General features: G+C 53.3%; 1 protein-coding gene across 3 annotated transcripts in view; it reads left to right on the top strand.

Annotated features, from left to right (window-relative positions):
- The window catches only part of DUOX1 (dual oxidase 1), a 35,176-nt gene extending 14,997 nt beyond the window's left edge, over positions 1-20,179 (top strand). For 2 of the 3 annotated variants that reach the window (XM_047862605.1, XM_047862603.1), the window contains 18 exons: positions 348-547; positions 1,176-1,361; positions 3,446-3,671; positions 3,933-4,026; positions 4,313-4,488; positions 6,699-6,768; positions 7,181-7,306; positions 7,895-8,073; positions 8,219-8,449; positions 9,009-9,108; positions 9,412-9,461; positions 10,860-10,987; positions 15,080-15,233; positions 15,675-15,907; positions 16,135-16,293; positions 17,551-17,706; positions 17,950-18,078; positions 18,731-20,179. In XM_047862605.1, the coding sequence (XP_047718561.1) occupies positions 348-547; positions 1,176-1,361; positions 3,446-3,671; positions 3,933-4,026; positions 4,313-4,488; positions 6,699-6,768; positions 7,181-7,306; positions 7,895-8,073; positions 8,219-8,449; positions 9,009-9,108; positions 9,412-9,461; positions 10,860-10,987; positions 15,080-15,233; positions 15,675-15,907; positions 16,135-16,293; positions 17,551-17,706; positions 17,950-18,078; positions 18,731-18,853 (2,720 nt within the window). In that variant the 3' untranslated portion in view covers positions 18,854-20,179. The remainder of the gene's footprint in view (positions 1-347; positions 548-1,175; positions 1,362-3,445; positions 3,672-3,932; positions 4,027-4,312; positions 4,489-6,698; positions 6,769-7,180; positions 7,307-7,894; positions 8,074-8,218; positions 8,450-9,008; positions 9,109-9,411; positions 9,462-10,859; positions 10,988-15,079; positions 15,234-15,674; positions 15,908-16,134; positions 16,294-17,550; positions 17,707-17,949; positions 18,079-18,730) is intronic. The other variant, XM_047862604.1, reaches the window with a different exon arrangement.
- The last annotated feature ends 1,164 nt before the right edge of the window (positions 20,180-21,343 follow it).

The following is a 21,343-nucleotide window of genomic DNA, read 5'->3' as shown; positions in this document are numbered from 1 at the left end:
CCACAACTTTGAGCTTTTGGGTCTTAGGCAGATTTTTTAATGTCTCTAAACTTATTTTTTGTTATGTGTAAAACAGAACCAATAATAGCACTCACCTCACAGATATACAAAGATTAAATTAACTAGTTCACGCAAAGCACTTGGTACAGCATTGCACACATAGTAAACACACAGGAAATGGTACTTATTATTCTTTACATATGCTAGAGGTACAAGGGGTTGTTAGGAGGGGCTGACTCTCAGTACCTAAGAAGGAGCAAGGAGCTGTGGAGGCCTGGACCTAACTCCAGCCCTAAGCTGGCCTCCTTCCTCCTGGCCCCAGCTGACCCAGCACTGTCTCTCCTCAGCTTTGGAATGGCAGGGCCACAAGGAGCCCTGCCGGCCTGTGCTGGTGCACCTGCAGCCTGGGCAGATCTGTGTGGTGGACGGCAGGCTCTCTGTGCTCCGCACCATCCAGCTGCGCCCCTCCCAGCAAGTCAACCTCATCGTGTCCAACAACCGAGGACGCCGCACCCTGCTGCTTAAGATCCCCAAGGAATATGACCTGGTATGGCCCAGCTGGTCCCTGGTTCCTTGTCCACATCCAGGGAGGCAGCCATGGGAGGAGAAGGAGCACAGAATCAGGCTGGGTTTCTAGTCTCTGCTGTAGTACCTGATAGAGAGATAAACTTGAACACATTCATCCTGCTCTGGGCCTGCTGGGTGACATGATCTCCACAGTCCCTCCTTCTTGCACAGTCTTCCCCCCTCCTTTTCTAAGGGTGCCCCAGTAGGTCTTAGCTGGGAGTCCTTAGAAGAAGCCAGGCCCTCTTCCCTGTTGCCTGGTTTTTAGGATCTAGTGACTTTTTAGAAATTTTGGAGGGGAACTCAGTCACAGGCTGATTTTCGGCTCTGACTGTCTGTCCTCTGTCCCCTCCATCATCTGTCCCCCTGCCTTCCCCTCTCTTCAGGGCTGAATAGAGAGGGAAGGGTGGCTTCAGACATGCATCTTTGAATGCTAGCTTTGTGCCTATAAGCAAGCCATGGAGCCCACGGAGCACATGGAGTCTAGGAGATAACAGTATATCTCTTTTCCGAGGGCACTCTTTCCAGTGGCCCCTGACAAAGCTCATGTACAGCTCCTGGCCTCAAGAGGCTCTGACAAATGCTTGCTCCGCCTGTTGCTGCTTCCGTAGGTGCTGCTGTTTAATGTGGAGGAAGAGCGGCAGGTGCTGGTGGAAAACCTTCGGGGGGCCCTGAAGGAGAGTGGGCTGAGGTTCCAGGAGTGGGAACTGCGGGAGCAGGAGCTCATGAGGGCAGCTGTGACACGAGAACAAAGGAGCCACCTACTGGAGACCTTTTTCAGGCACCTTTTCTCCCAGGTGTGTATGTAGGGTCAGATCTCTCCTTGCATGTATGCCTGTAGTTCCCTTACCTGCACAGGCCATGGGGTGATTCCAGGGAAAGTCAGGAGCCCTGACACTAACAATCAGTTCTACTGCGTTTTTGGCCCAATCACCTAGCCTTTCTGTAAGGAGAGGCTCCCGTGTCCACCCGTGCCATTCTAGGGAGGCCATGTCAGGAGCTTTTCTGCATGTGTCACTCAGCTCTCTCCTCAGGGCTGTCCAAGCTTTCTGCCCTTACTTGACTCATCCTGACCAAAAGGCTGCAGAAATCTAGGGCTAGACAGGCAGTGTGGGGACACTGAAAGCCCTTGGTCCCCCCTCTTTGGAAGAGTGCAGCTGCCAGAGGCCACCATAGGGCGCGAGTGCTTCCCTTGCAGACTTCCAAGAATTACTGAGAGGCTGTGGGGAAACAAGTCAGGAAGAGAAATGCAAAGACTTGGCATCCGTATTGGGCACAGAAATAAAGCAGCCTGGGTGGAGAATGGTCGAGAGGGAAGCTTGGTAGAGATAAGATAAATAGAGCTTATAGAGCATGCCCATCCCCCTCCCACTAAAGGAGTTTGTCATCCCTCTGGGAAGATGGGACATGCCCAGAAAGGAAGGTTAAGTGGTAAAGAATCCTGGATACAAAACTGATCCAGGAGATAAGCAGTCTAGAAGGTCAGAAAAGGTATAAAGTCTTCAGGCCAGTGGAGGGTCATGGTTCAGGTCAAATTTGGTGAGGACTTAAAAAGAGGTGGAAAATTTTGGGCTCAGAGGAAAGGAGCAAGAAGGACTGTGCAGAGGTGCCCAGAAAAATGGCAAAAAAATTAATATTTGAGGAGAAGGAGCAGGGTTGGCTGGCTGGGGAGAGGATTCATGAGGGAAAAGAGCATTTAATGGTCGTTAACTATGTGCCAGGCACATGATGCTTGTCATTTACTCCTCAAACTAGTTGAACTTGAGTATGCACTAGAATGGAAGAACCTCCAGGTGGAGTGATACATTGCCAGGGCCCAGGCAGGACCTGGGCACCTCCACTCAGGTCAGGACCCATCAGGGCCACAGGACCTCCTATGTGGGGGGTGACAGAGAGTGCTACTGTGTCCTGGGGGCAGCTGCCACCCCTTTCTACCTGCACAGTGTTCTCAGGTTTCAAAACACTTTCCATACAATGGCTGGTGTTGATTCTCACAATAGCCCTGTGAGATAAGTAGGAAAATGGATGCCAGACAAGTGAAGAGACTTGCCTGAGGTCACACAGTAAGTGGGTGGTAGAGCTGGGACAGGAACCTAGGTCTTTTGTCACCAGCCCCAGGCTCTTTTCACTAAAGCTCATTGTTTGAAGCAACAAGGTTTGCTCATGAAACCATAGCCAGGCTTGGGCCAGGGGACCCCAGTTGATGTCAGGAAAAATAGGTGCTGTGGCCCGTGGCCTGCTTACTACCCTCACCGTCTCTTCTGATGCTGGGGCAGCCCCTGGGTGGGCTGCAAGTAGCCCGTGGTGGGAATTCTCCTTTCCCAAACCCAGATTTTTCTCAACTTAGCTGAGGCTTTTTCTCAGTGAAAACTCAGTGTAAGCTAGGACTGACAATGGGTCAGTTGACTCTGAGGATATGATGATGTCTCAGGAATTCTAAAGGGAGGACTATGACCTGGCCTGGAAGGGGCTAGGAAAGGGAAAGCTGCCAGCAAACAAGGTCACCCCTCTCTCTTAGCCTGCTCCATTTTCTCTGTGTGTTTACTTCCCTCTGTCTGTGTCTCTGAGCACTTGGAAGAACAGGGTGGTCTACAACTTCCAAGTTTTCCTGTGCTCAGGTCAAGACAGACCTGAGACATCTCAGTCCCAATCCTAGATTGCCTGCTTGGATCAAGTTGCATCCCTGGTCTAGTCAGCTAACATAGAGAGTCAGGGTTCCGTAGGACAAATGGCCCCAGGAACCACCTGCAGGGCATGGGGGTAGTGCTGAGGGGACAGGGTGCTGGGCAGATGCCTGGAAAAGGTGGCTCCTATAAGCCTCAACTACAAATCAAGGAAGTCTTGTCTCCTTCTCTCTCCCTCTGCTACTGCCCGAGTGCAGGTGCTGGACATCGACCAGGCGGATGCAGGCACCCTGCCCCTGGATTCCTCACAGAAGGTACAGGAGGCCCTGACTTGTGAGCTGAGCAGAGCTGAATTTGCCGAGTCCCTGGGCCTCAAGCCCCAGGACATGTTTGTAGAGTCCATGTTCTCTCTTGCTGACAAAGATGGCAATGGCTACCTGTCCTTCCGGGAGTTTCTGGACATCCTGGTGGTCTTCATGAAAGGTAAAGGAAAAGGGAGTAATTTTCCAGGTAGGAGAAGATGGAAGGGGCTGGAAACTGAGGCTGGAAGGTAGCTTACCTGTTAGAGATGGGGAAGTGCTGGGACCAGGTCTCCAGCCATGGCAGACATCTGGGTAGATGTCAGGAAGCAGAATAACACCTCGTTGTGCCCAGCAGTGGGTCACACTCATGTGAGTCCCCTTCTGGGATGCCTGGGACTTAGGCAGGTAGGTTGGGGCTCTCACAGGGTCCTCCTTCTCCCAGGCTCTCCTGAGGAGAAGTCTCGTCTTATGTTCCGCATGTATGACTTTGATGGGAATGGTCTCATTTCCAAGGACGAGTTCATCAGGATGCTGAGGTTGGTCATGTGGGATAGCCAGAAGAGTGGGCTAGGGCAGGGACTGCTGGGGGAAAAAGTGGGATATAAAGGTGGGAGCCAAAGGGTCAAGAACAGGGGCTTCCTCCCCCTCTTCCTCCTCCTCCGCAGAGCCAAAGACTGTTACAACTAGGAGGGGTCTTGGAACGTGGTCAGTTGGGGCCCTTCCATGTGGGCTCTGAAGGCCTGGTGGGTTGACCATTGGGCCCTCATGTCTAGGCCTTAGGCCTCTTTTCAGGCCCTGATGGCTTCCCTCCCCTAACCCCAGGTCCTTCATCGAGATCTCCAACAACTGCCTGTCCAAGGCCCAGCTGACTGAGGTGGTGGAGTCCATGTTCCGGGAGTCGGGCTTCCAGGATAAGGAGGAGCTGACGTGGGAGGATTTCCACTTCATGCTGCGGGACCATGACAGCGAGCTCCGTTTCACGCAGCTCTGTGTCAAAGGTGGGGTGGCCTGGCCTTAGGGCTGACCTATCCAGTAGACACAGCAGGCACAGTGCCTAGGGCCCACATACTTTTAGGAGCCCACAGAAATGTTTTAATTTCTTTTAAAATCAGAAGAATGAATATAATAATAATAATAAGTATGTGATAATACATCCAGCCTGGATTATATTCTTCTTTATATCAACATGAATGTAAAAAATGTTTATATTTTATAAATATATGTGTATATATATATACGTATACATATACACATATATGTATACGCATATGTACATATACATATATGTATATTTTTTTCTTTGTTTAATGGAGGAAGGGGCCTAGGAACGCAATAGTGCCTACAGCCCACAAGAGTCATAATGCAGCTTTGCTTCTGGGGTGGGCAGGGTCAGGATGGGGCGAGGGACAGCAGCTAGAATTCTGCTTCTCCCAGCTGTCTGTCAAAGGCCCCTGTTCTTGGTGCCCAGGACAGGGGACTGTAGAATCTCCTTGTAACAGCCCTATCCAGGCCATATTCATCTGAGCTGGGGTATCTGGTGGCAGGGGGGTGCTCTGGTTCTGTTTGCCTTTATATGCCTTGTCTGCGTGCTCAGGAAATGTGTGCTTGAGTGCATGGAGACCCACCTCTGTTGTCCTTCCCCCTACTTCCCGTCCCACTTGTGTCTGACTCAGGTGGGTGGGGGCTACAGCCAGAGAGAGCAGGGGACAGGTAGCAGGACTCTGTGGTCTACTCTGACCTTATGGTACCTTCACAGTTTCTCACTGGGTCATGTTGAGACCAAACCCAGTCCCTCCCAGGATTATGAGAACTTGGGGGAGCTGAGCAGCCCAATTCTAGATCCATGTGGGAGGGGGGCAAATTAGGCAGGGCACAGCTGGGACTCTGGTCAAGGCTTCACCTGCCTAAGGTGGGAGGAGAGTTGGTGGAGTGCACACCCAGCTCCCCTGATTCAGCAGCTTTTCACCTTTCCCATGCAGCCAGGGAAGTAGGCATGTAGGCCTGAGGGCAGAGCAGGGGCAGGTGCCTGGAAGTGAGCCCAGGCGAGAGTCCCAGGAACATCCAGCCCCTGGGGTGGAGGAGACGAACTGGCTGGGAGAGTGAGGGTTATGTAGAAGAGTAATGCTGAGTACTGTTTTGTTTTGCTTTTAATTGTTGTTGTGCCTTGTTGTTTCCTTCAAATTTTACTTTGAAACATTTTAAATGTACCTACAGAAAAGGTACAAGAATAGCACAAGGAGCATCCCTTTACCATTCACCTAGATTTGCCTTTAGTTATCACTTTGCCACATTTGCCATTTGCTGAAATTTGAGGGATAAACATCTATACTTTGTTTTAAACACTCTGATTTCATTAAATTCAGATTAATCATGTTTGCCCTCTGGGCTGTAGGACCAGGGTAATCTTCAAGATTGGTTTAGCACTTAGAAGTGACTTGGATATTCCCAGGATTTGGATTTGCAGCTCACTCCTGCACTGTCCCTCCTGTGCAGCTCAGACAGAGAGGAATGCGTGGCTCGTGGGAGAGTGTTTTTCTCCCAACATTTTATTATGAACATTTTTAATATTTATTTATTTATTTTGAGAGAGAGAGAGAATTTGAGGAGGGGACGCACAGAGAGAAGGAGAGAGAGAATCCCAAGCAGGCTCTGTGCTGTGAGTGCACAGTCCGACATGGGGCTCGAACTCATCACCTGTGCGATCATGACCTGAGTCAAAATCAAGAGTTGGATGCTTAACTGACTGAGCCACCCAGGTGCCCCTATGAGCGTTTTTAAACACAGAAAAGTGGAAAGAATTTTATGGTGATCTCCATATGTGCACCACCTAGATCTACACTTAACTCTCAGGAGATTTTAGGCTGGAGGGTTGAGCAGGGTTTTAGTGGCAGAATGGTCTAGCAGGCAAGTTGCATACAGTTCCTGAACTCTACCCCATCAGCCTGAACTCGACCCCATAACGGTCCTAGGAGTGGGGCCAAAGGTGGATACATGTCCAGGGGACACTGCCTGGCCAACTTTGTTTCAGGCCTTCTGTCTGCCCACTCATGGCTGGGTCTAGTTTCCACAGAGAACACAGGCTGAGACTAGGGCACCCAAAGGCAAGGGTACTGGCCAGAGGCCCTCTACAGTATGGATGTGGGGTAGCTGCCAGGTCTTCCTGGGCTCTGGGCCCTGAGCCGTCCCCTAGTCCATCTTTGTGTTGCAGGGGTAGAGGTGCCTGAGGTCATCAAGGACCTGTGCCGGCGAGCCTCCTACGTCAGCCAGGAAAAGATATGGTGAGCCCTCATCTGGGAATGTTGGAGGGAGGCTGGGGTTGGGGAGTTGCCTTTTCTCTCCCAAGAATGCCTGGTATCAGGGGCCCCACTAGCCTATGTAGTGTCTTCATGCATATTAGAAAAAAACGCTCCTTACTGTAGGCGGACGCAGCCCTGCACCAGGAAGAGCAGAGAGCCTGGTGGATTTCAGCACTCACCTGCTGCCAGGGTCAGATGCCCTTGTATGTGTACCCTTGGCTGGGACCCCCAGGATCTGACTCATTCTCTCTCTAGGTCTCTGTGGGAATCTTGCTGTCCCCTGTCTGACAGTTCTGACCCTTCCCCAACAGAGTTGGTCTGAAGGCAGACAGGGGCAGCAGAGGACCAAGTGGCTCAGGCGGCCAAGGTCCTATCTCTCTCATTTCTGTCCTAGTCCCTCCCCCAGAGTGAGTGCTCGCTGTCCCCGCAGCAACGCTGAGGTGGAGTGGACACCACAGAGACTGCAGTGCCCCATGGACACAGACCCTCCCCAGGAGATTCGACGGAGGTTTGGCAAGAAGTACGCCTGCTCCTCCTGTTAATTAAGCCCAGGCAGTTCATCCATCCCTTCAGCATGCATACAGTGATTACTGGGTGCCAGGCATGGTCCTGAGCCCAGGGGTGCTGGCAGGATGAGCAGTCCATGCCCAAGAAGATCCCAGTCTGACAAGATGGTCTGGTACACTGACAGTTACAAGGTCCCACTGAAGAATGTTGTAAGAGTGGTAAGAGCAAGGGGCTTCAGAGCTCAAGGAAGTGCTCACCTCTACCTGGGAAGTCAAGGAAGGCTTCCTGGAGGGTGTGTCTTCTGAGCTTCCAGTAAAAAATGAGAACAGAGCAGGTAAGAGTGAGGAGCTACAGACTGGGAGGGGAGAGGACTGAGTGAGTGGGAACTGGGGTAGAGGGAGTGTATCTCCTGGGGTGAACTGACCAAGTGACCTCTTGCAAGGCTGCCCCTACTCTGACAGTTGGCTTGAAGAGTGTGGTATATAGCCTGTGGGGTCTGAACCCTGCTTGGTTTGAGCAACTCGATGCCCTTTCTCTGCTGGGGAGGCGGGCTGCACTAATGGCAGGTCCACAGCCAGAGCCAAGTCTTCGTGTCTCCCAGGGTAACGTCTTTCCAGCCCCTGCTGTTCACGGAGGCTCATCGGGAGAAGTTTCAGCGCAGCCGTCGCCACCAGACCTTGCAGCAGTTCAAGCGCTTTGTGGAGAACTATCGGCGCCACATCGGCTGTGTGGCCGTGTTCTATGCCATCACCGGGGGCCTTTTCCTGGAGCGGGCCTACTGTGAGTGCGGGCAGCCCCAGGGGTGTGGCTCCTGCCAGTGTGCCCGGCCTGCTTGAAGGAAGGCCGCTGTTGGGGAGGCTCCACCTGTAGGCGGCACCCTTTCCTCTGCACTGCGACCCCCTTATCCACCTGGGCCCCTCCACAGACTACGCCTTCGGGGCTCACCACATGGGCATCACAGACACCACCCGCGTGGGCATCATCCTGTCCCGGGGCACGGCCGCCAGCATCTCCTTCATGTTCTCCTACATCCTGCTCACCATGTGCCGCAACCTCATCACCTTCCTGCGCGAGACCTTCCTCAACCGCTACATACCCTTCGATGCCGCCGTGGACTTCCATCGTCTCATTGCCTCCACTGCCATCATCCTCACAGGCAGGACCTGGGGGTCCCAGGGATTCTTGTCTCTGTCCTCCCGCCCCCGCCCCCCCTGCTGGCTTCCCCTCCTCTGAGAGCACCTCCTCTCTCTCTGGGCTTGACTTGAGTATAAATCTTGGAAGTCCTCAGGAGGGTGGAGCTGGCCCCACAGTGGTGTGAAATAAGCCCAGGAGCCACTCACTGCCCCTTCCCATGCTTCCAGAGCCACCTCATCAGCCTCCAGCTGACAAGTTACCAACACCCCAGAACAAGTGCACATGTGTGTGATCTCTTCCAGTTTTTATGTTGTAAAACACACTATGAGAGAAACCAAAAGATAGAATTTCTAATGGTATCATTTCAGACTCTTGTGGCTGTGTTCATGGATGGTATACATGGAGCAGGGGTTGGGGGGAGGAACAGGAGGTTGATTAGAGATCAGAGGTACAGATCCCTAGGGTCCTTCTTCAGGCTCCTAATTCTGGGTGGCTGGAGTCCTTCATCTTGGGCTGAATGGGTTGAACACCCCCACCGGGCTGCCCCCAGGCTCACTCCCACCCTTCCTGGTCTTCCTTAGTCTTACACAGTGCGGGCCATGTGGTGAATGTGTACCTGTTCTCCATCAGCCCACTCAGTGTCCTCTCCTGCCTCTTCCCTGGCCTCTTCCATGATGACAGGTGAGTGAGTATGTGCGTGTGTGTGCGTGTACGTGTGTGTGTGTGTGTGTGTGTGTGTGTGTGTGTGTGTGTGTCTCAAGGTAGGGGTATTCTTTATGGATGGAAAGAAGCAAATTCTCTTGGCTGAGAGCAGAGTGTCACCTTCCAGATTATAGAGACAGACAATGACCAACCTGAGCCTTGGTCCCAAATGGGCAGAAAGGGACACTAGTGGCTGGGTTGGGGTATTTCCTCTGGAGGATTCTTTCTGGAAGTCCCAGACATCTCCTCTCAGCATCCTTCCTTGCTTTCCGTTCTTGACAGGTCTGAGTTTCCCCAGAAGTATTACTGGTGGTTCTTCCAGACTGTGCCAGGTGAGAGCCCTCCCTGTTCTGAATTTCTGGTCTGGCTCTGAGGTGCGGGCTCTGGGTTCTGTCTGCCATGAGGCAGCCTAGTAGCACTCACTTGGCTCTCACGGTGAGCCAGGCTCTGCCCTCTGGTCCTAAGGAGGCAGTACTCCTGGGCAGTAGGAGCCTCTGCTATCCAGTCCTTCTCTTGGGAGCTTGGCTGGGCTACTGCCCCACTCTGAAGTTCCTCCCTCTGTAGAATGGGAGTGGACTCCCTCACCTCCCACCCCAGTATACACAACCTACCATGACAGTAGCTTTGAGTGCTGTGCCCAGCTGTATGTCAGAGAGACCGGGCTCATTGTCAAACTAGGCAGAACCCCCCATCCCTTGTAGTCTTTTGACAAGGGCTGTTTAGGGGAATATTCCTAACTCTTCATAATCACCCATTTTAGAACTATTATCTGTGAATCTATTCAAAAGCTTCTTGAACCTGTTTATATTTTCAGTCTGTTTCCTCTTTGGGGTAACACATTTTCTATATTCACTCCCCTCTGTGAAACACAGCATTTTTTTTTTTAATCCTAAAACGATCTGCTTTGAACTTCAGAGTGCTTGCTAATTCCTGCACAGTGGGATTTAGTGGATAAGGCTGTGTTTATGCTCTCCTCTCCGTTCAGGTCTTTACAGGCTTTGGTTAGATCTCTTCTTAACCTCTGCTTTTCCATACTGCAGGGCTCTAATCTTCCTAATTTCCACCTCTCTCCTCCTTAATCACTTGAGGGGCCATTCTCTGGCCCCACACTTCCATCCTGAATCTTGTATTGCCCTCTCGTGTACCCCAGGCCTGGTATCCCCTGTAAAGGGGGTGCCTCCCACCAACTCTGGGATGAACCCAGGGGACTCTGGTGGTCACACTTACTCACTAATGGTGCCATTGCTCATGCTGTGTCAGCCAAGTGTGATGCTACAGGGACGTAGGCCAAGCCTTGACTCCACGGGGGCAGGACCTGCAATGTCCAAAGTCTGACCTAGAGGCCAAAGTAGATGCCCCATGGATTCATTCATTCATTCAGCACACATTTATAAAAGCCCCACAGGGTGCCAAGCCCTACAGTAGGCACTAGGATTCAGTGGTGAACTAGCAGCCTGGTCCCTGTTCTTGTAGGCCTGAAAGTCAGGGAGGTGACAGACATAAATGGCACAGTTACTTGAAAAATAACAGTCATGACAAGGTCTATGAGGGAAGGGTAGAGTCTGTTGAAATAAAAGGCACCTGTGATCACCAGTGTGGGGAGAGAAGAACAGAGAAGCCTGGGCTTCTGTGCCCTTACCCAGAGCAGTGGAGTGGAAAGGGGACCCTGATCCATGGCAGCCTCAGAATGGCCCTGCTCCTCTGCCCTTCACCCCATGTTCATTTTGCAGGCCTCACGGGGGTCGTGCTGCTCCTGGTCCTGGCCATCATGTACGTCTTTGCCTCCCACCACTTCCGCCGCCACAGCTTCCGGGGCTTCTGGCTGACCCACCACCTCTACATCCTGCTCTATGTGCTGGTGAGGGCTAGCAGGGTTTTGACAGGATGATCCCAGGGAGGCAGTGGGGACCGAGACATCAGTTTTCTATCCCCTTAGTTATTTCAAGACTCCTCTTGGCTTCTCATTTCAAAGCTGGAGGTTATAGTATGGGGCTGTCAAGCAGACTGACCCCAATATACAGCACTTGGAAGATGGGTGCCCTGACATGGGTTTTGCAGTAGCAGCCCTACTAGGCTGTTCGACATTTCTTGCAGATGTCATTTCTGCCCAGCCACTCATTCCCCAGTTCCAGTGGCTGGTTTGGGCTCCTGGGAGGACTTCCTACTCTTGAGGGAGCATCACCCTTTTTTTTTAAATTTTTTTTTTTCAATGTTTATTTATTTTTGGGACAGAGAGAGACAGAGCATGAACGGGGGAGAGGCAGAGAGAGAGGGAGACACAGAATTGGAAACAGGCTCCAGGCTCCGAGCCATCAGCCCAGAGCCCGACGCGGGGCTCGAACTCACAGACCGCGAGATCGTGACCTGGCTGAAGTCGGACGCTTAACCGACTGCGCCACCCAGGCGCCCCAGCATCACCCTTTTTAAGAGAAACTTATCTGAATTTAGTTTTGCCACTTTTGTTCTGATCTTGTTTTCTAGAGTATTAGCACCCCACCCAGCTAAGTGCCACCTGTAAAGTTAATGAGCTTGCTCCAAATGTCTTCACTCAGGCTGTTGATACAATGGGTTTTAAAGAGTCTGTCTGTTCCCTTTCCTTCTCCTTAACCTGGGCTCTTGCCTCCCTTCCTTCATATTCCCTCTCTTCTCTTGTCCTGTTCTCTTTACCTTCCCTGGGTTTGTCATCAGTTGCGTCAGCTGGTTAGTTCCAGAGCTGACTGTGATCTGTGACTGTGTCATAGCTCTGCTTGGCCTGCCTTTCTCATGGACACGGGCAGTTCCCTAAAGGGCACCCTGAGGGTCTCTCTGAGAAGCTAAACTAAGGTCCAAGGCCCCAGTGTCCCCACTAATGATAGCTTGGCTGCCAGCATTCAAGAAGCACAGAGCCCACCTGGCTGCCATCTGTCACCTGGCTCAAGGCAGAACTTCACACAGGGGTCTCCCTTGTCCTGAGACACAGGGAGAGTCCATTATTGCCTGGGTCAGGCTGGCGTCTGTGGGCTGCCCTCCCTCCTCCTGTCCTCACTGATTGGAAAGGTCTGTTTCCATGCTGCCTGAGGCTCAACACTTCATGGTTGTGAAGATGACTACCCAGTCTTGGCTTAGGTTGTTTCCTAGAACTGATGATGTTTATTTCCAAAGAAATCTCTGCCCTCTTTGGAAGCTGAGGCTAATTTATCCCTTCTTCCCCACGTTTGCTAGGGTGGAGCCCTAGCATCTGGGGTTATTGTTTCTATGAGGGATGGAGATGATGTTCTTGTTTCTGGTGAAGCAGGAGCTTCTTTGAACTAGATGGGAGACCCAGAGGAGTGGCCAGGCCAGACGGGGCTCCCTGAGACCAAGACCCCTTTCTGACTTACTCCTGGGTTTGGGGGCTCACTGGGGTTTAGAGCCACCCTTCCTGCCAGCAGGGAAGTCAGCAGCTCAGAAACGTGCAGGACCCTCTGCTGGGCAATCCTAGCCCTGGCCTCTAAGGAGAGTCTCACCTGGGGGGATATCTGGGCCAAAACTTCTTCCTTCCCATTTATCCCTTATGTTACCATTTTGACTTCAGGCAGAAAGAGAAGTCACAAGTAAAGGGCCCCAGTGTGGAGTAGAACCTGCAGAAGGATGCCCAGGCTCCTGCTCCAGGCTAAAGAGGGCACGGCTAGCACAGCAGAAGCTGAGCTGGCGGCAGCTCTCCTGGTTCATCAGCCAACCATGAGTCTGCAGCAGCTTTGTGGTTTAAAAGTAGAGCCAACACCAAATGGGGTGTATAAACAGAGGAGTATGAGGTCACCCTCACATTGTTCTCAGCCTGGCTGGATGCTTAGAAAGCCTTGAGGGTGGGCATGGTCTCCATAATGAAAGAAGAACTTGGGGAAACCAGAGCCAGTTCAGAGAAGAGCCCACAGAGGTTTAAGTTAGTCCTGTGGGAGAAGGCCCAGGAATTCAGGAATGCTGAGCTGGGGAAAGAGAGAGCTGAATGAGGAACTAGAGTTCAGTTTAACAGTTATCTGTCTGTCAGAGGTCTAGTATGCGCTAGTTTGGTGCTAGGCCCAGTGGACCCCTTGGGAACTTAGGATTTGCTGCAGAGATAAGTGCCATGCGCTTGAAATGATCAAAATGAGCAGACAATATAGGATTAATTGCTGAGCTGAGTGTTTCAGTGAGTTACAGTAGCTCAGTGAAGGGAGTTTCATTTGGACCAAATTGGTTAGTGAAGACTTTGGGGAGAAGATGGGTCTTGGGCCAAGCCTTGAGGAGAGGTAAGCTGAGATTTGACAGGGCAGAGCGGAATCCAAAAAGCATTCCAAGTAGAAGAAAGGGCACAAGCGCTGGTGCAGAGGTGCAAATGATGGTGGAATAGTCAGGGCATAGAGAGGACAGCCCTGGCTGTGGATGGCCCCAGGGAATTAGGCGGTAGCAGGACATGGTGGACATGTGCGGGCTGCACTGAACCGCTGAGGGGCTGTGGCTCAGCTGACTGGCCATGCCTCATGGGAGAGCACAGAGGAGAGCAGAGTGAGAAAGCCAGGTTTGGGCAGCATGCAGGATCAGGGGTGGGAGAAGGAACAGAGGGCCGGTGGAGGAGATGGAAAGTGAGTGGCCTGAGAGAGCTAGCACAGCGTTGTTGCAGAAGTGGAACAGAAGGGGTAGTTGCTAGTGCCACAGACTGCCAGTGGTGGGAGCAGATGAAAGGAGACCTTGGGGTCTGGCCATTCATGGGGCCGGTGAGACCTCAGTGAGCAGGGCCTGAGAAGAGGTGGAGGCAGTAGCCAAACTGACCAGACTTAGGAGCAAGCAGATGGGAAGAATGGGGGCAAGTAGTGTCTGATCTTGTCAGACTAGCTTGTTGGGGAAAGGACCAGAGCTGGACAATACCTGTCAGTTATTTCATGGAAAAGGGAGGACTGGTTAGATGTTCTTAGTCTCTAAAGGGAGAGGACAGGGGTGCCTGGGCGGCTCAGTTGGTTAAGCGTCTGACTTCAGCTTAGGTCATGATCTCACAGTTAGTGAGTTCGAGTCCTGTGTCAGGCTCTGTGCTGACAGTGTGGAGCCTGGAGCCTGCTTTGAGTTCTGTGTCTCCCTCTCTTTCTGCCCCTCCCCTGTCATGCTTTCTCTCTCTCTCTCAAAAACAAACAAACAAAAAAAACATTAATTTAGAGGAACTCCTTTTACTGAATCAGCAGTTATTAAGTGTCTATTGTGTGCCAGAAACTGCCAACAGCTGAGAGTATGATGGGAAAAAAAAAAAAAAAAAGGACACCTCCTTCCTTTACAGTCCAGGGAGTGAATGGGCAGGAGGTGTGGGGCAGGGGGAAGAAAAGTAGTGTGGATGATGATGAGTGCCCTGAAGGGAGTTGACTGGGAGATAAGATAGAGAGGACTGAGGGAAGGCCCAAGGAGGTAGCGTTTCTGCTGAGGCCTGAATGAAATGGAGGCTCCCATGGGAGCCATGGGAGAGGGAACAGCAGGTGCAAAGGTCATGAAGCAAAAAGGATTTGCCATGTTTAAAGAACAGGGAGGAGGAAATGTTGGCAGGCAGAGGCCCAGAGCGTCTCAAGGTTCTGTGGTGTAATGGGAAGTCCACTAAGGCTTTTTAAGCTGGGATGGAATGATAAAATGAACTTTAAAATGTCACACTGGCTGCCCTGAAGGGACTGCGTCATGGTAGGGCACCCTAGTAGAAGACCAGTTAGGAGGCTACTGCAGGAGAGTGGGTGAGAGTCAAAGTTCCAGGAAGGTGCAAGTAGTCTCATTCATCATGGACGCTCTGCAGGATGGGGCTGGGGTTGGGAGTGGTTAGATTTGGGAACCTGTAGGGAGCCTAGTACTTGGAGAGATGGGGATGGAATGAGCCCTGGGGAGTGTGGGGTGGGTGGAGAATGCAAGGGGCTAAGGGCCAAGCTAGCCAGAGACACTGTTGTGGGTATGGCTTGGTCTGAGCTGTATTCTTCACTCTCTCCAGCTCATCATCCATGGCAGCTTCGGCCTGATCCAGCTGCCCCGTTTCCACATCTTCTTCCTGGTCCCGGCACTAATCTATATGGGGGACAAACTGGTGAGCCTGAGCCGGAAGAAGGTGGAGATCAGCGTGGTGAAGGCAGAGCTGCTGCCTTCAGGTACCAGCCTTTAGGCTGTCAAGGGGCCAGCTGGGTGGTACTGAGGAAGCCAGTGGCGGGTGGGGGTGGGGGTGGGGGTGGCAGAGCCCAGACCTTGCAATCTCCTGACCTGGCCAGTGGAGTTGGCAGGGCCCTTGAGCCAGAAGTGATGAGGGAGCTGGCAAGAGAAGCTCTTTGCCAGAGGACCTGAGCCTCTCTCGCAGCAGAGAATAGAGGAGCCCAGGCCAGGTGGCTCCTTTCCCTGCTGACCACCAGCACCAGTGCTGCATAGCTCCTCCTCAGGGTGGACGTGGCTCAAGGGGAGTAACGCCTTCCGGTGTGGGGGAGGCCTTCCTTGTCATATTCCAGAAGCAGAGGTGAGGCTTCAGGTGGGGAACTCTCTGGAGGCCACAGTGTTGCTGAGACCTGGACAGCAGCCTCCTAACCACTTCTTTTCCTCAGGAGTGACCCACCTGCAGTTCCAGCGGCCCCAAGGCTTTGAATACAAGTCAGGACAGTGGGTGCGGATTGCCTGCTTGGCTCTGGGGACCACAGAATACCACCCCTTCACACTGACTTCTGCGCCCCATGAGGACACGCTCAGCCTGCACATCCGGGCAGCAGGGCCCTGGACCACTCGCCTCAGGGAGATCTATTCACCTCCAACGGGAGATGGCTGTGCCAAATACCCGAAGGTGACCAGGCCCAGGCCAGATGTGCTACATGCCCCCACATCCCCTTAGCAGACCGTGGCCCTGCAACCCCAGGCTCCCCACTGTGTTCCTCCCCTCCCCCAATCCAGAGACTGGTTGTTCCAGGTAATGCCACAGTAGCCACTTTCCCCTCACTCCTGCCTCCCATTTCCAGCTTCAGAGCTATGGTGGTGGTGGAGCTTAACTCAAACCCACTCCTCCTCTTGCAGCTGTACCTTGATGGACCATTTGGAGAGGGCCACCAGGAGTGGCATAAGTTTGAGGTGTCTGTGCTGGTGGGAGGGGGCATTGGGGTCACCCCCTTTGCCTCCATCCTCAAAGACCTTGTCTTCAAGTCATCAGTCAGCTGCCAAGTGTTCTGTAAGAAGGTGAGTGCCCCCTCCTCCTGCCAACCCATGGCCCCTGATCCCAATCACTGGATCCATCTCTGCCTGTCTCTCATGCCTCTGTTTTTGGCCTGATCTGGGCAAGGCCAAGTTGACTTGCTCCACAGGGATCAGAATATCCCCAGACCCTAAAGAACAGAGTTGGAGAGGGGTAAAGAAACCCATTCCCTCTTACAGAGGAAGCCAGCACTTGAAGGAAGCATTGTTGGGTGAGGAGAAGGAAGGGCACACTTAGGGTGGGGCAAAAGTGAAACTGGCTCTGCTTTCAAGAGGAAAAGGAGGGGAGGTGGCAAGGCTGGGCTGATGGGCTGGGTTGGCTCCAGGAACACAGCCCAGGCCCTTAGGCCCCCTCCATACCGGGTCCCTTCACCCCAGCCTGGACCTGGTAGCAGGCTCCTGCTTGTCTCCCTGGGCCTGGCAGGTGAGTCAGGGGCACAGGAACGCAGCGGGCAAGGGCCTAGCCCATATGCTGTCAGCATTTAGAGGGTGATACGCAGCTTCTCTGCTCCTCTATTGTGCCAGCTCTGGCTCTTTTTTTGTTTGTTTGTTTAATGTTTATTCATTTTTGAGAGAGGGGTGGGGGGCGGGCAGAGAGATCCAGACAGCAAAGAGCCCAGTGCAGGGCTTGAACCCACAAACCATGAGATCATGACCCAAGCTGAAGTCAAGACGCTTAACTGACTGAGCCACCCAGGCATCCCTCTGCCTCTGCTTCTTAACCCAACGCAGTCTCACTTCATCCTCTTCAGAAGTTGGAGATGGGTCCCTCCATGACAGCTTCCATCCCCCTAGTCTCTCTTTGAGCCCACTCCCATCTGCTCCAGGTAGCAGCGTCTTCTGTAAGGCTGTTCTGTGACATGCCCCTCAGTGGGACCATATCCCTCTGGGCTAGGTTTGGTTGGGAGCCCAGCAGCCTGAAGAGGGCCCATTGGAGGGAGTGGCAGGTCCAGCTCAGTGTGAAAAAGCGGCTTCCCACCCCATTAGACCTTCAGCTCACTTGACAAGTGTCCTTTTCCATCACCCCAGATTATTATTCCCTTCTACCTCTCCATGACCTGGGGTAACTCCATCTCCCACTCCAGAGCCTGATCCTTTGGCCCCACAACACTCCATCTCCCCAGGCTGTCTGGGGAAAGGCACAAGCTGACTGAGACCAGAGGGTTCTATTGCTATGGGGATCCCCGGGAAATAGGGAGCCTGAGATGAGCCAAGTCCTAAGCTCTAGCCATGTATCCCCAGATCTACTTCATCTGGGTGACACGGACCCAGCGGCAGTTTGAGTGGCTGGCTGACATCATCCGGGAGGTGGAGGAGAATGACTGCCAGGACCTGGTGTCCGTGCACATCTACATCACCCAGCTGGCTGAGAAGTTTGACCTCAGGACCACCATGCTGGTACGTCAGGGCCGGCCAGGCAGGGCAGCTAGGTGGGTATGTGGGTTGGCAGGGTGGGGCACATGGCCAAAGCAGGTGGGTGGACAGCTCAGGTTCAGATGGCAGGAAGCACAGAGATGCTGGTCCTGATCCTCAGCTTCCAGATCCCTCCCCACCCCACTCCCTGTCCCCTGGGCTGCAGGCTGACTTGAGCTAGGCAGTGACCCTGATTTTCCTTGGCCTGATCTGCCCCTGTGCCCCCAGTACATCTGTGAGAGGCACTTCCAGAAGGTGCTGAACCGGAGTCTGTTCACGGGCCTGCGCTCCATCACCCACTTTGGCCGCCCCCCCTTCGAGCCCTTCTTCAAGTCCCTGCAGGAGGTCCACCCACAGGTCAGTCCCACCCCATATCAAGGTTCTCCTGGCCTTTATCATCTGAGGTCTGAGCAAACCTTCCAAACCAGCTCCATGAGGGAAGGAATTGACTTCTGGTGAGAACTGATCACCTGGGAGATAAGTGGGGGTAATTGAACAGAAAAAAAGTAGGGGTTACTTGGGGGGCTAAGGGAGGAGGCAGGTGACCGGGACTTACCACTTCTGAAGCCATGATGCCTATCCACAAGGAACAGCTCAGTGACTGAGCTGGTCCTTACCATAAACTCAGAGCTACTCTTACCACTAATACTGAGCCAACCCTCACCCTGGACACTGAGCTAACGTTTACCATGAACATTGGGTTAGCGCTCAGTGAGACACTAAGCTATCCTTTAATTTGAACATTGATTAACCCAGCCCCTTATCTTGCACCTGAAGCTGACAAATGCCTTGGAGGGGGTAGAGGTTGGACCCATAGGAAGCAAGTCTACCAAAACTGAGCTAGACTTAAAAACACTGAGCCAGCCCTCACCACGCATGGTACAAAGCAAACCTTTATGAGAAACATGGAAGGAGCCATCACCAAGGACTTACTGGTCTTCAACATGAACACTGAGCCAGCCCTCCCTCTGGACACTGAGTTAGCCTTCATGTTTTCCTCCCCCAACAGGTCCGGAAGATTGGGGTGTTTAGCTGTGGCCCCCCTGGCATGACCAAGAATGTGGAAAAGGCCTGTCAGCTCATCAACAGGCAGGACCGGACTCATTTCTCCCATCATTATGAGAACTTTTAGGTCTCCTGCCCAGGAGCTCTGCCCACTGCACAGCTGAGCAGAGATTTGGGCCCGCACCTCACTCTATACTTCCTGTTTCTGGCTTGCCCAGCCTTCTCCCCCCATTCCTGCCTCCCACCTCAGTCCAGGTGGTCATGGTCAATCACACCATATGGATTCAGACCATATGAGTCCAGAATGTCTCAGCCTGGAGAAGTAGGAGGCACTGTCTGGGAAACGGAGGTTGGGAGGTAGGAGAGCTATTATTGCTTTGGGGCAAAGTGACCCCTCTTCTTTCAAACTAAGAAAAAACATCAAAAGACTAGAACTGACAAGCAGTGTATATGCGTATAAGTGGGCTGTGAGCCTAAGGATGAAGTAAGAGCACAGATGCTGGCATCTTGGAACTCCTTCCCCAAAACCTCCTCCTCCTCTGGGGCTTCCCACTGTCATAAGGGCTGGCAAATGCCTTGGAGGGCATAGAGGCTGGAGCTGCAAAGAGAAATTTACAGAAACCCCTTTAGCATCCTAGTCTAACAGCACAATTGAGCTGCTCTCCCCAGTTTTTAAACATGTATTGTAGTCAGAACCCAGTCCACTATCTTTGTAGTGCTCCTCAGTCCTTCTCTCTTCTTCCTACTGAAGTAGTCTCCTTTACAAATAAACGACATTTCTGCCCTCTGGGTTTCAGTATTCTGCTCCAGATTGGGGTAGGCACTGGCAGAAGCAGCTACTCAACCAGCCAGGTAACCTAGGCTGGTGCAGACAGTCCTCTGAATTTGCCAGTATCTGCTGAATAAAGGAACCGGCCCAAGGCCAAGTGCTCTAGCTGGAGATTTCTTTCCCAGCTCAGGGGCACCCTTCCTGACAAAGGGCCTCTCAGGGTGGCTAGTGTGAGATTTCTGAAGCCTGATCAGGAAGGGCAGAGAGAGAAGGGGTGGGAGTTCTGGAGAAGGTGTGTGGGGCACGAAGTAGGGATATGTGTGGCAGGACAGAGCAGGAACCTACAGGGAGCCAGAGTTTGCCTGGCTTGCTCCAGGACCTCTGCTACTCCCAGCCCTTCTCTGAACAACAGGAGTTGAGCACCTGTGCCTACATGGGTCTTCCAGGTAAAGAGATGAAAGCAAGATGGATCCTGAGTACATCACCCGAAGTCTCTGAGCCTGTTTTCTCATCTGCAAAGTGACTGAATACCCTCCAAGTGTAAAGATAGGGCAGCCCTCTATGATGGAATTTCTAAAGCAGTGCCCACCTTCAAGTAAGCCTTTCAATTGTCTCCCCAGAATTCTTAACATTTGTCAGGTCACATACCCTCGATTTCGATAAAATGGCCATGGGATTAGGAAAGCCGAAATCCCATGACTCTTACTTCATTTGGAAGGTTTAGGTTCTGAAAGGGGAGGCTCTCATAGTGCGCTCCCACAGCAGCGGATGTTTGGTAAGCCCCATAGGGCAGCTTCTGTTCATCTCGACCTTGGAAGCAGGAGGGCGAGCCTGGGGTAGGCTGACCTCAGCTTCGACCCGCGGCCCAGTGGGTATTCTCGGGGGTCTGGGCCCACGGGCCTTGGCCATTCTAGCTGCGGGCAGGGGCTGGGGCGTCGCCAGGGCGTGGGCGGGTGTGGCCTGGCGCCCACGGCACGCGGCACAGCCAGCAGGGGGCGCGCGCGGACGGCCCTGCCGGGTTCCTCCGCGAGCCTGAAACCCCAGTCCGAAGACAGATCCGGGCCCAGGCTTGCAGGCTGCAAGTCTCCCAGGGGCCGGACTAACAGGGAATGGGGGAGGCACGGCAGGCCCCGCTTCCTCTGGAAAGAAAACGCAGCCGGCCGCGCCAGCTTTCCCGCCTCCGCGGGTGCGCGGCTTCCGCGTGGCAGAGCCGCCCGCTCCCCCCGCCTGGCGCGCTGCCTCTTTGTCTCTCCGCGGCTCCCCTCCTCCCAGACGAATGGCTGTTGGCAGGAAATTGGAAGCGATCTTGGGGAGCCGCGATCGTCGGCGCGGCGGGGAGGGGCGCCGCGCAGCCTGCCGGCTCCGGGTGCCCCCAGCCCGGGCGGGGGATGTTTTGACATCTAGTCAAAGGAAGGAACTTGATGCTTCTAAAGTGCTTTTCACAGCCGGCCTGTGTCTGCTCCGGAGCTGATTTATAAACAGAATTGCGCTCGCTTCGCCTCTTCCCTCCCCCTGCAGTCCGGGGAGCGGCGCTGGAGGCGCGGACGCGGCTGTGCCTGGCAGGACTGGGTTTATTTATTGCATCTGGCCGAGAGCCGGGGCGGCTCGGGGACTGCGCAAGTTCCCTCCATCCCGAGCCCTTCCCCTCGTTTCCCTACCTTCAATGCTATCGCCACCCTAGGGGTCTTCCTTCCCCAAGCCCCTCACCAGACTCTGGACAGAGCCCGCCGGTGGTGTGGGGGTGGAGGCGGAGAGATGGCCGGGGCGCCCCGCAGGACCGCGTCCTGCCCCACCCCGCATTGACCCAGGGGGAAGGAGGTGGTGGGGAAGGGGGGGGGGTCGCCATCT

The sequence above is a fragment of the Prionailurus viverrinus genome, chromosome B3 (genome assembly GCF_022837055.1).
Source record: "Prionailurus viverrinus isolate Anna chromosome B3, UM_Priviv_1.0, whole genome shotgun sequence".
Lineage (NCBI taxonomy): Eukaryota > Metazoa > Chordata > Mammalia > Carnivora > Felidae > Prionailurus > Prionailurus viverrinus.
Note: the sequence above shows the minus strand (reverse complement) of the source record. Positions and strands in the feature narration are given on the sequence as shown.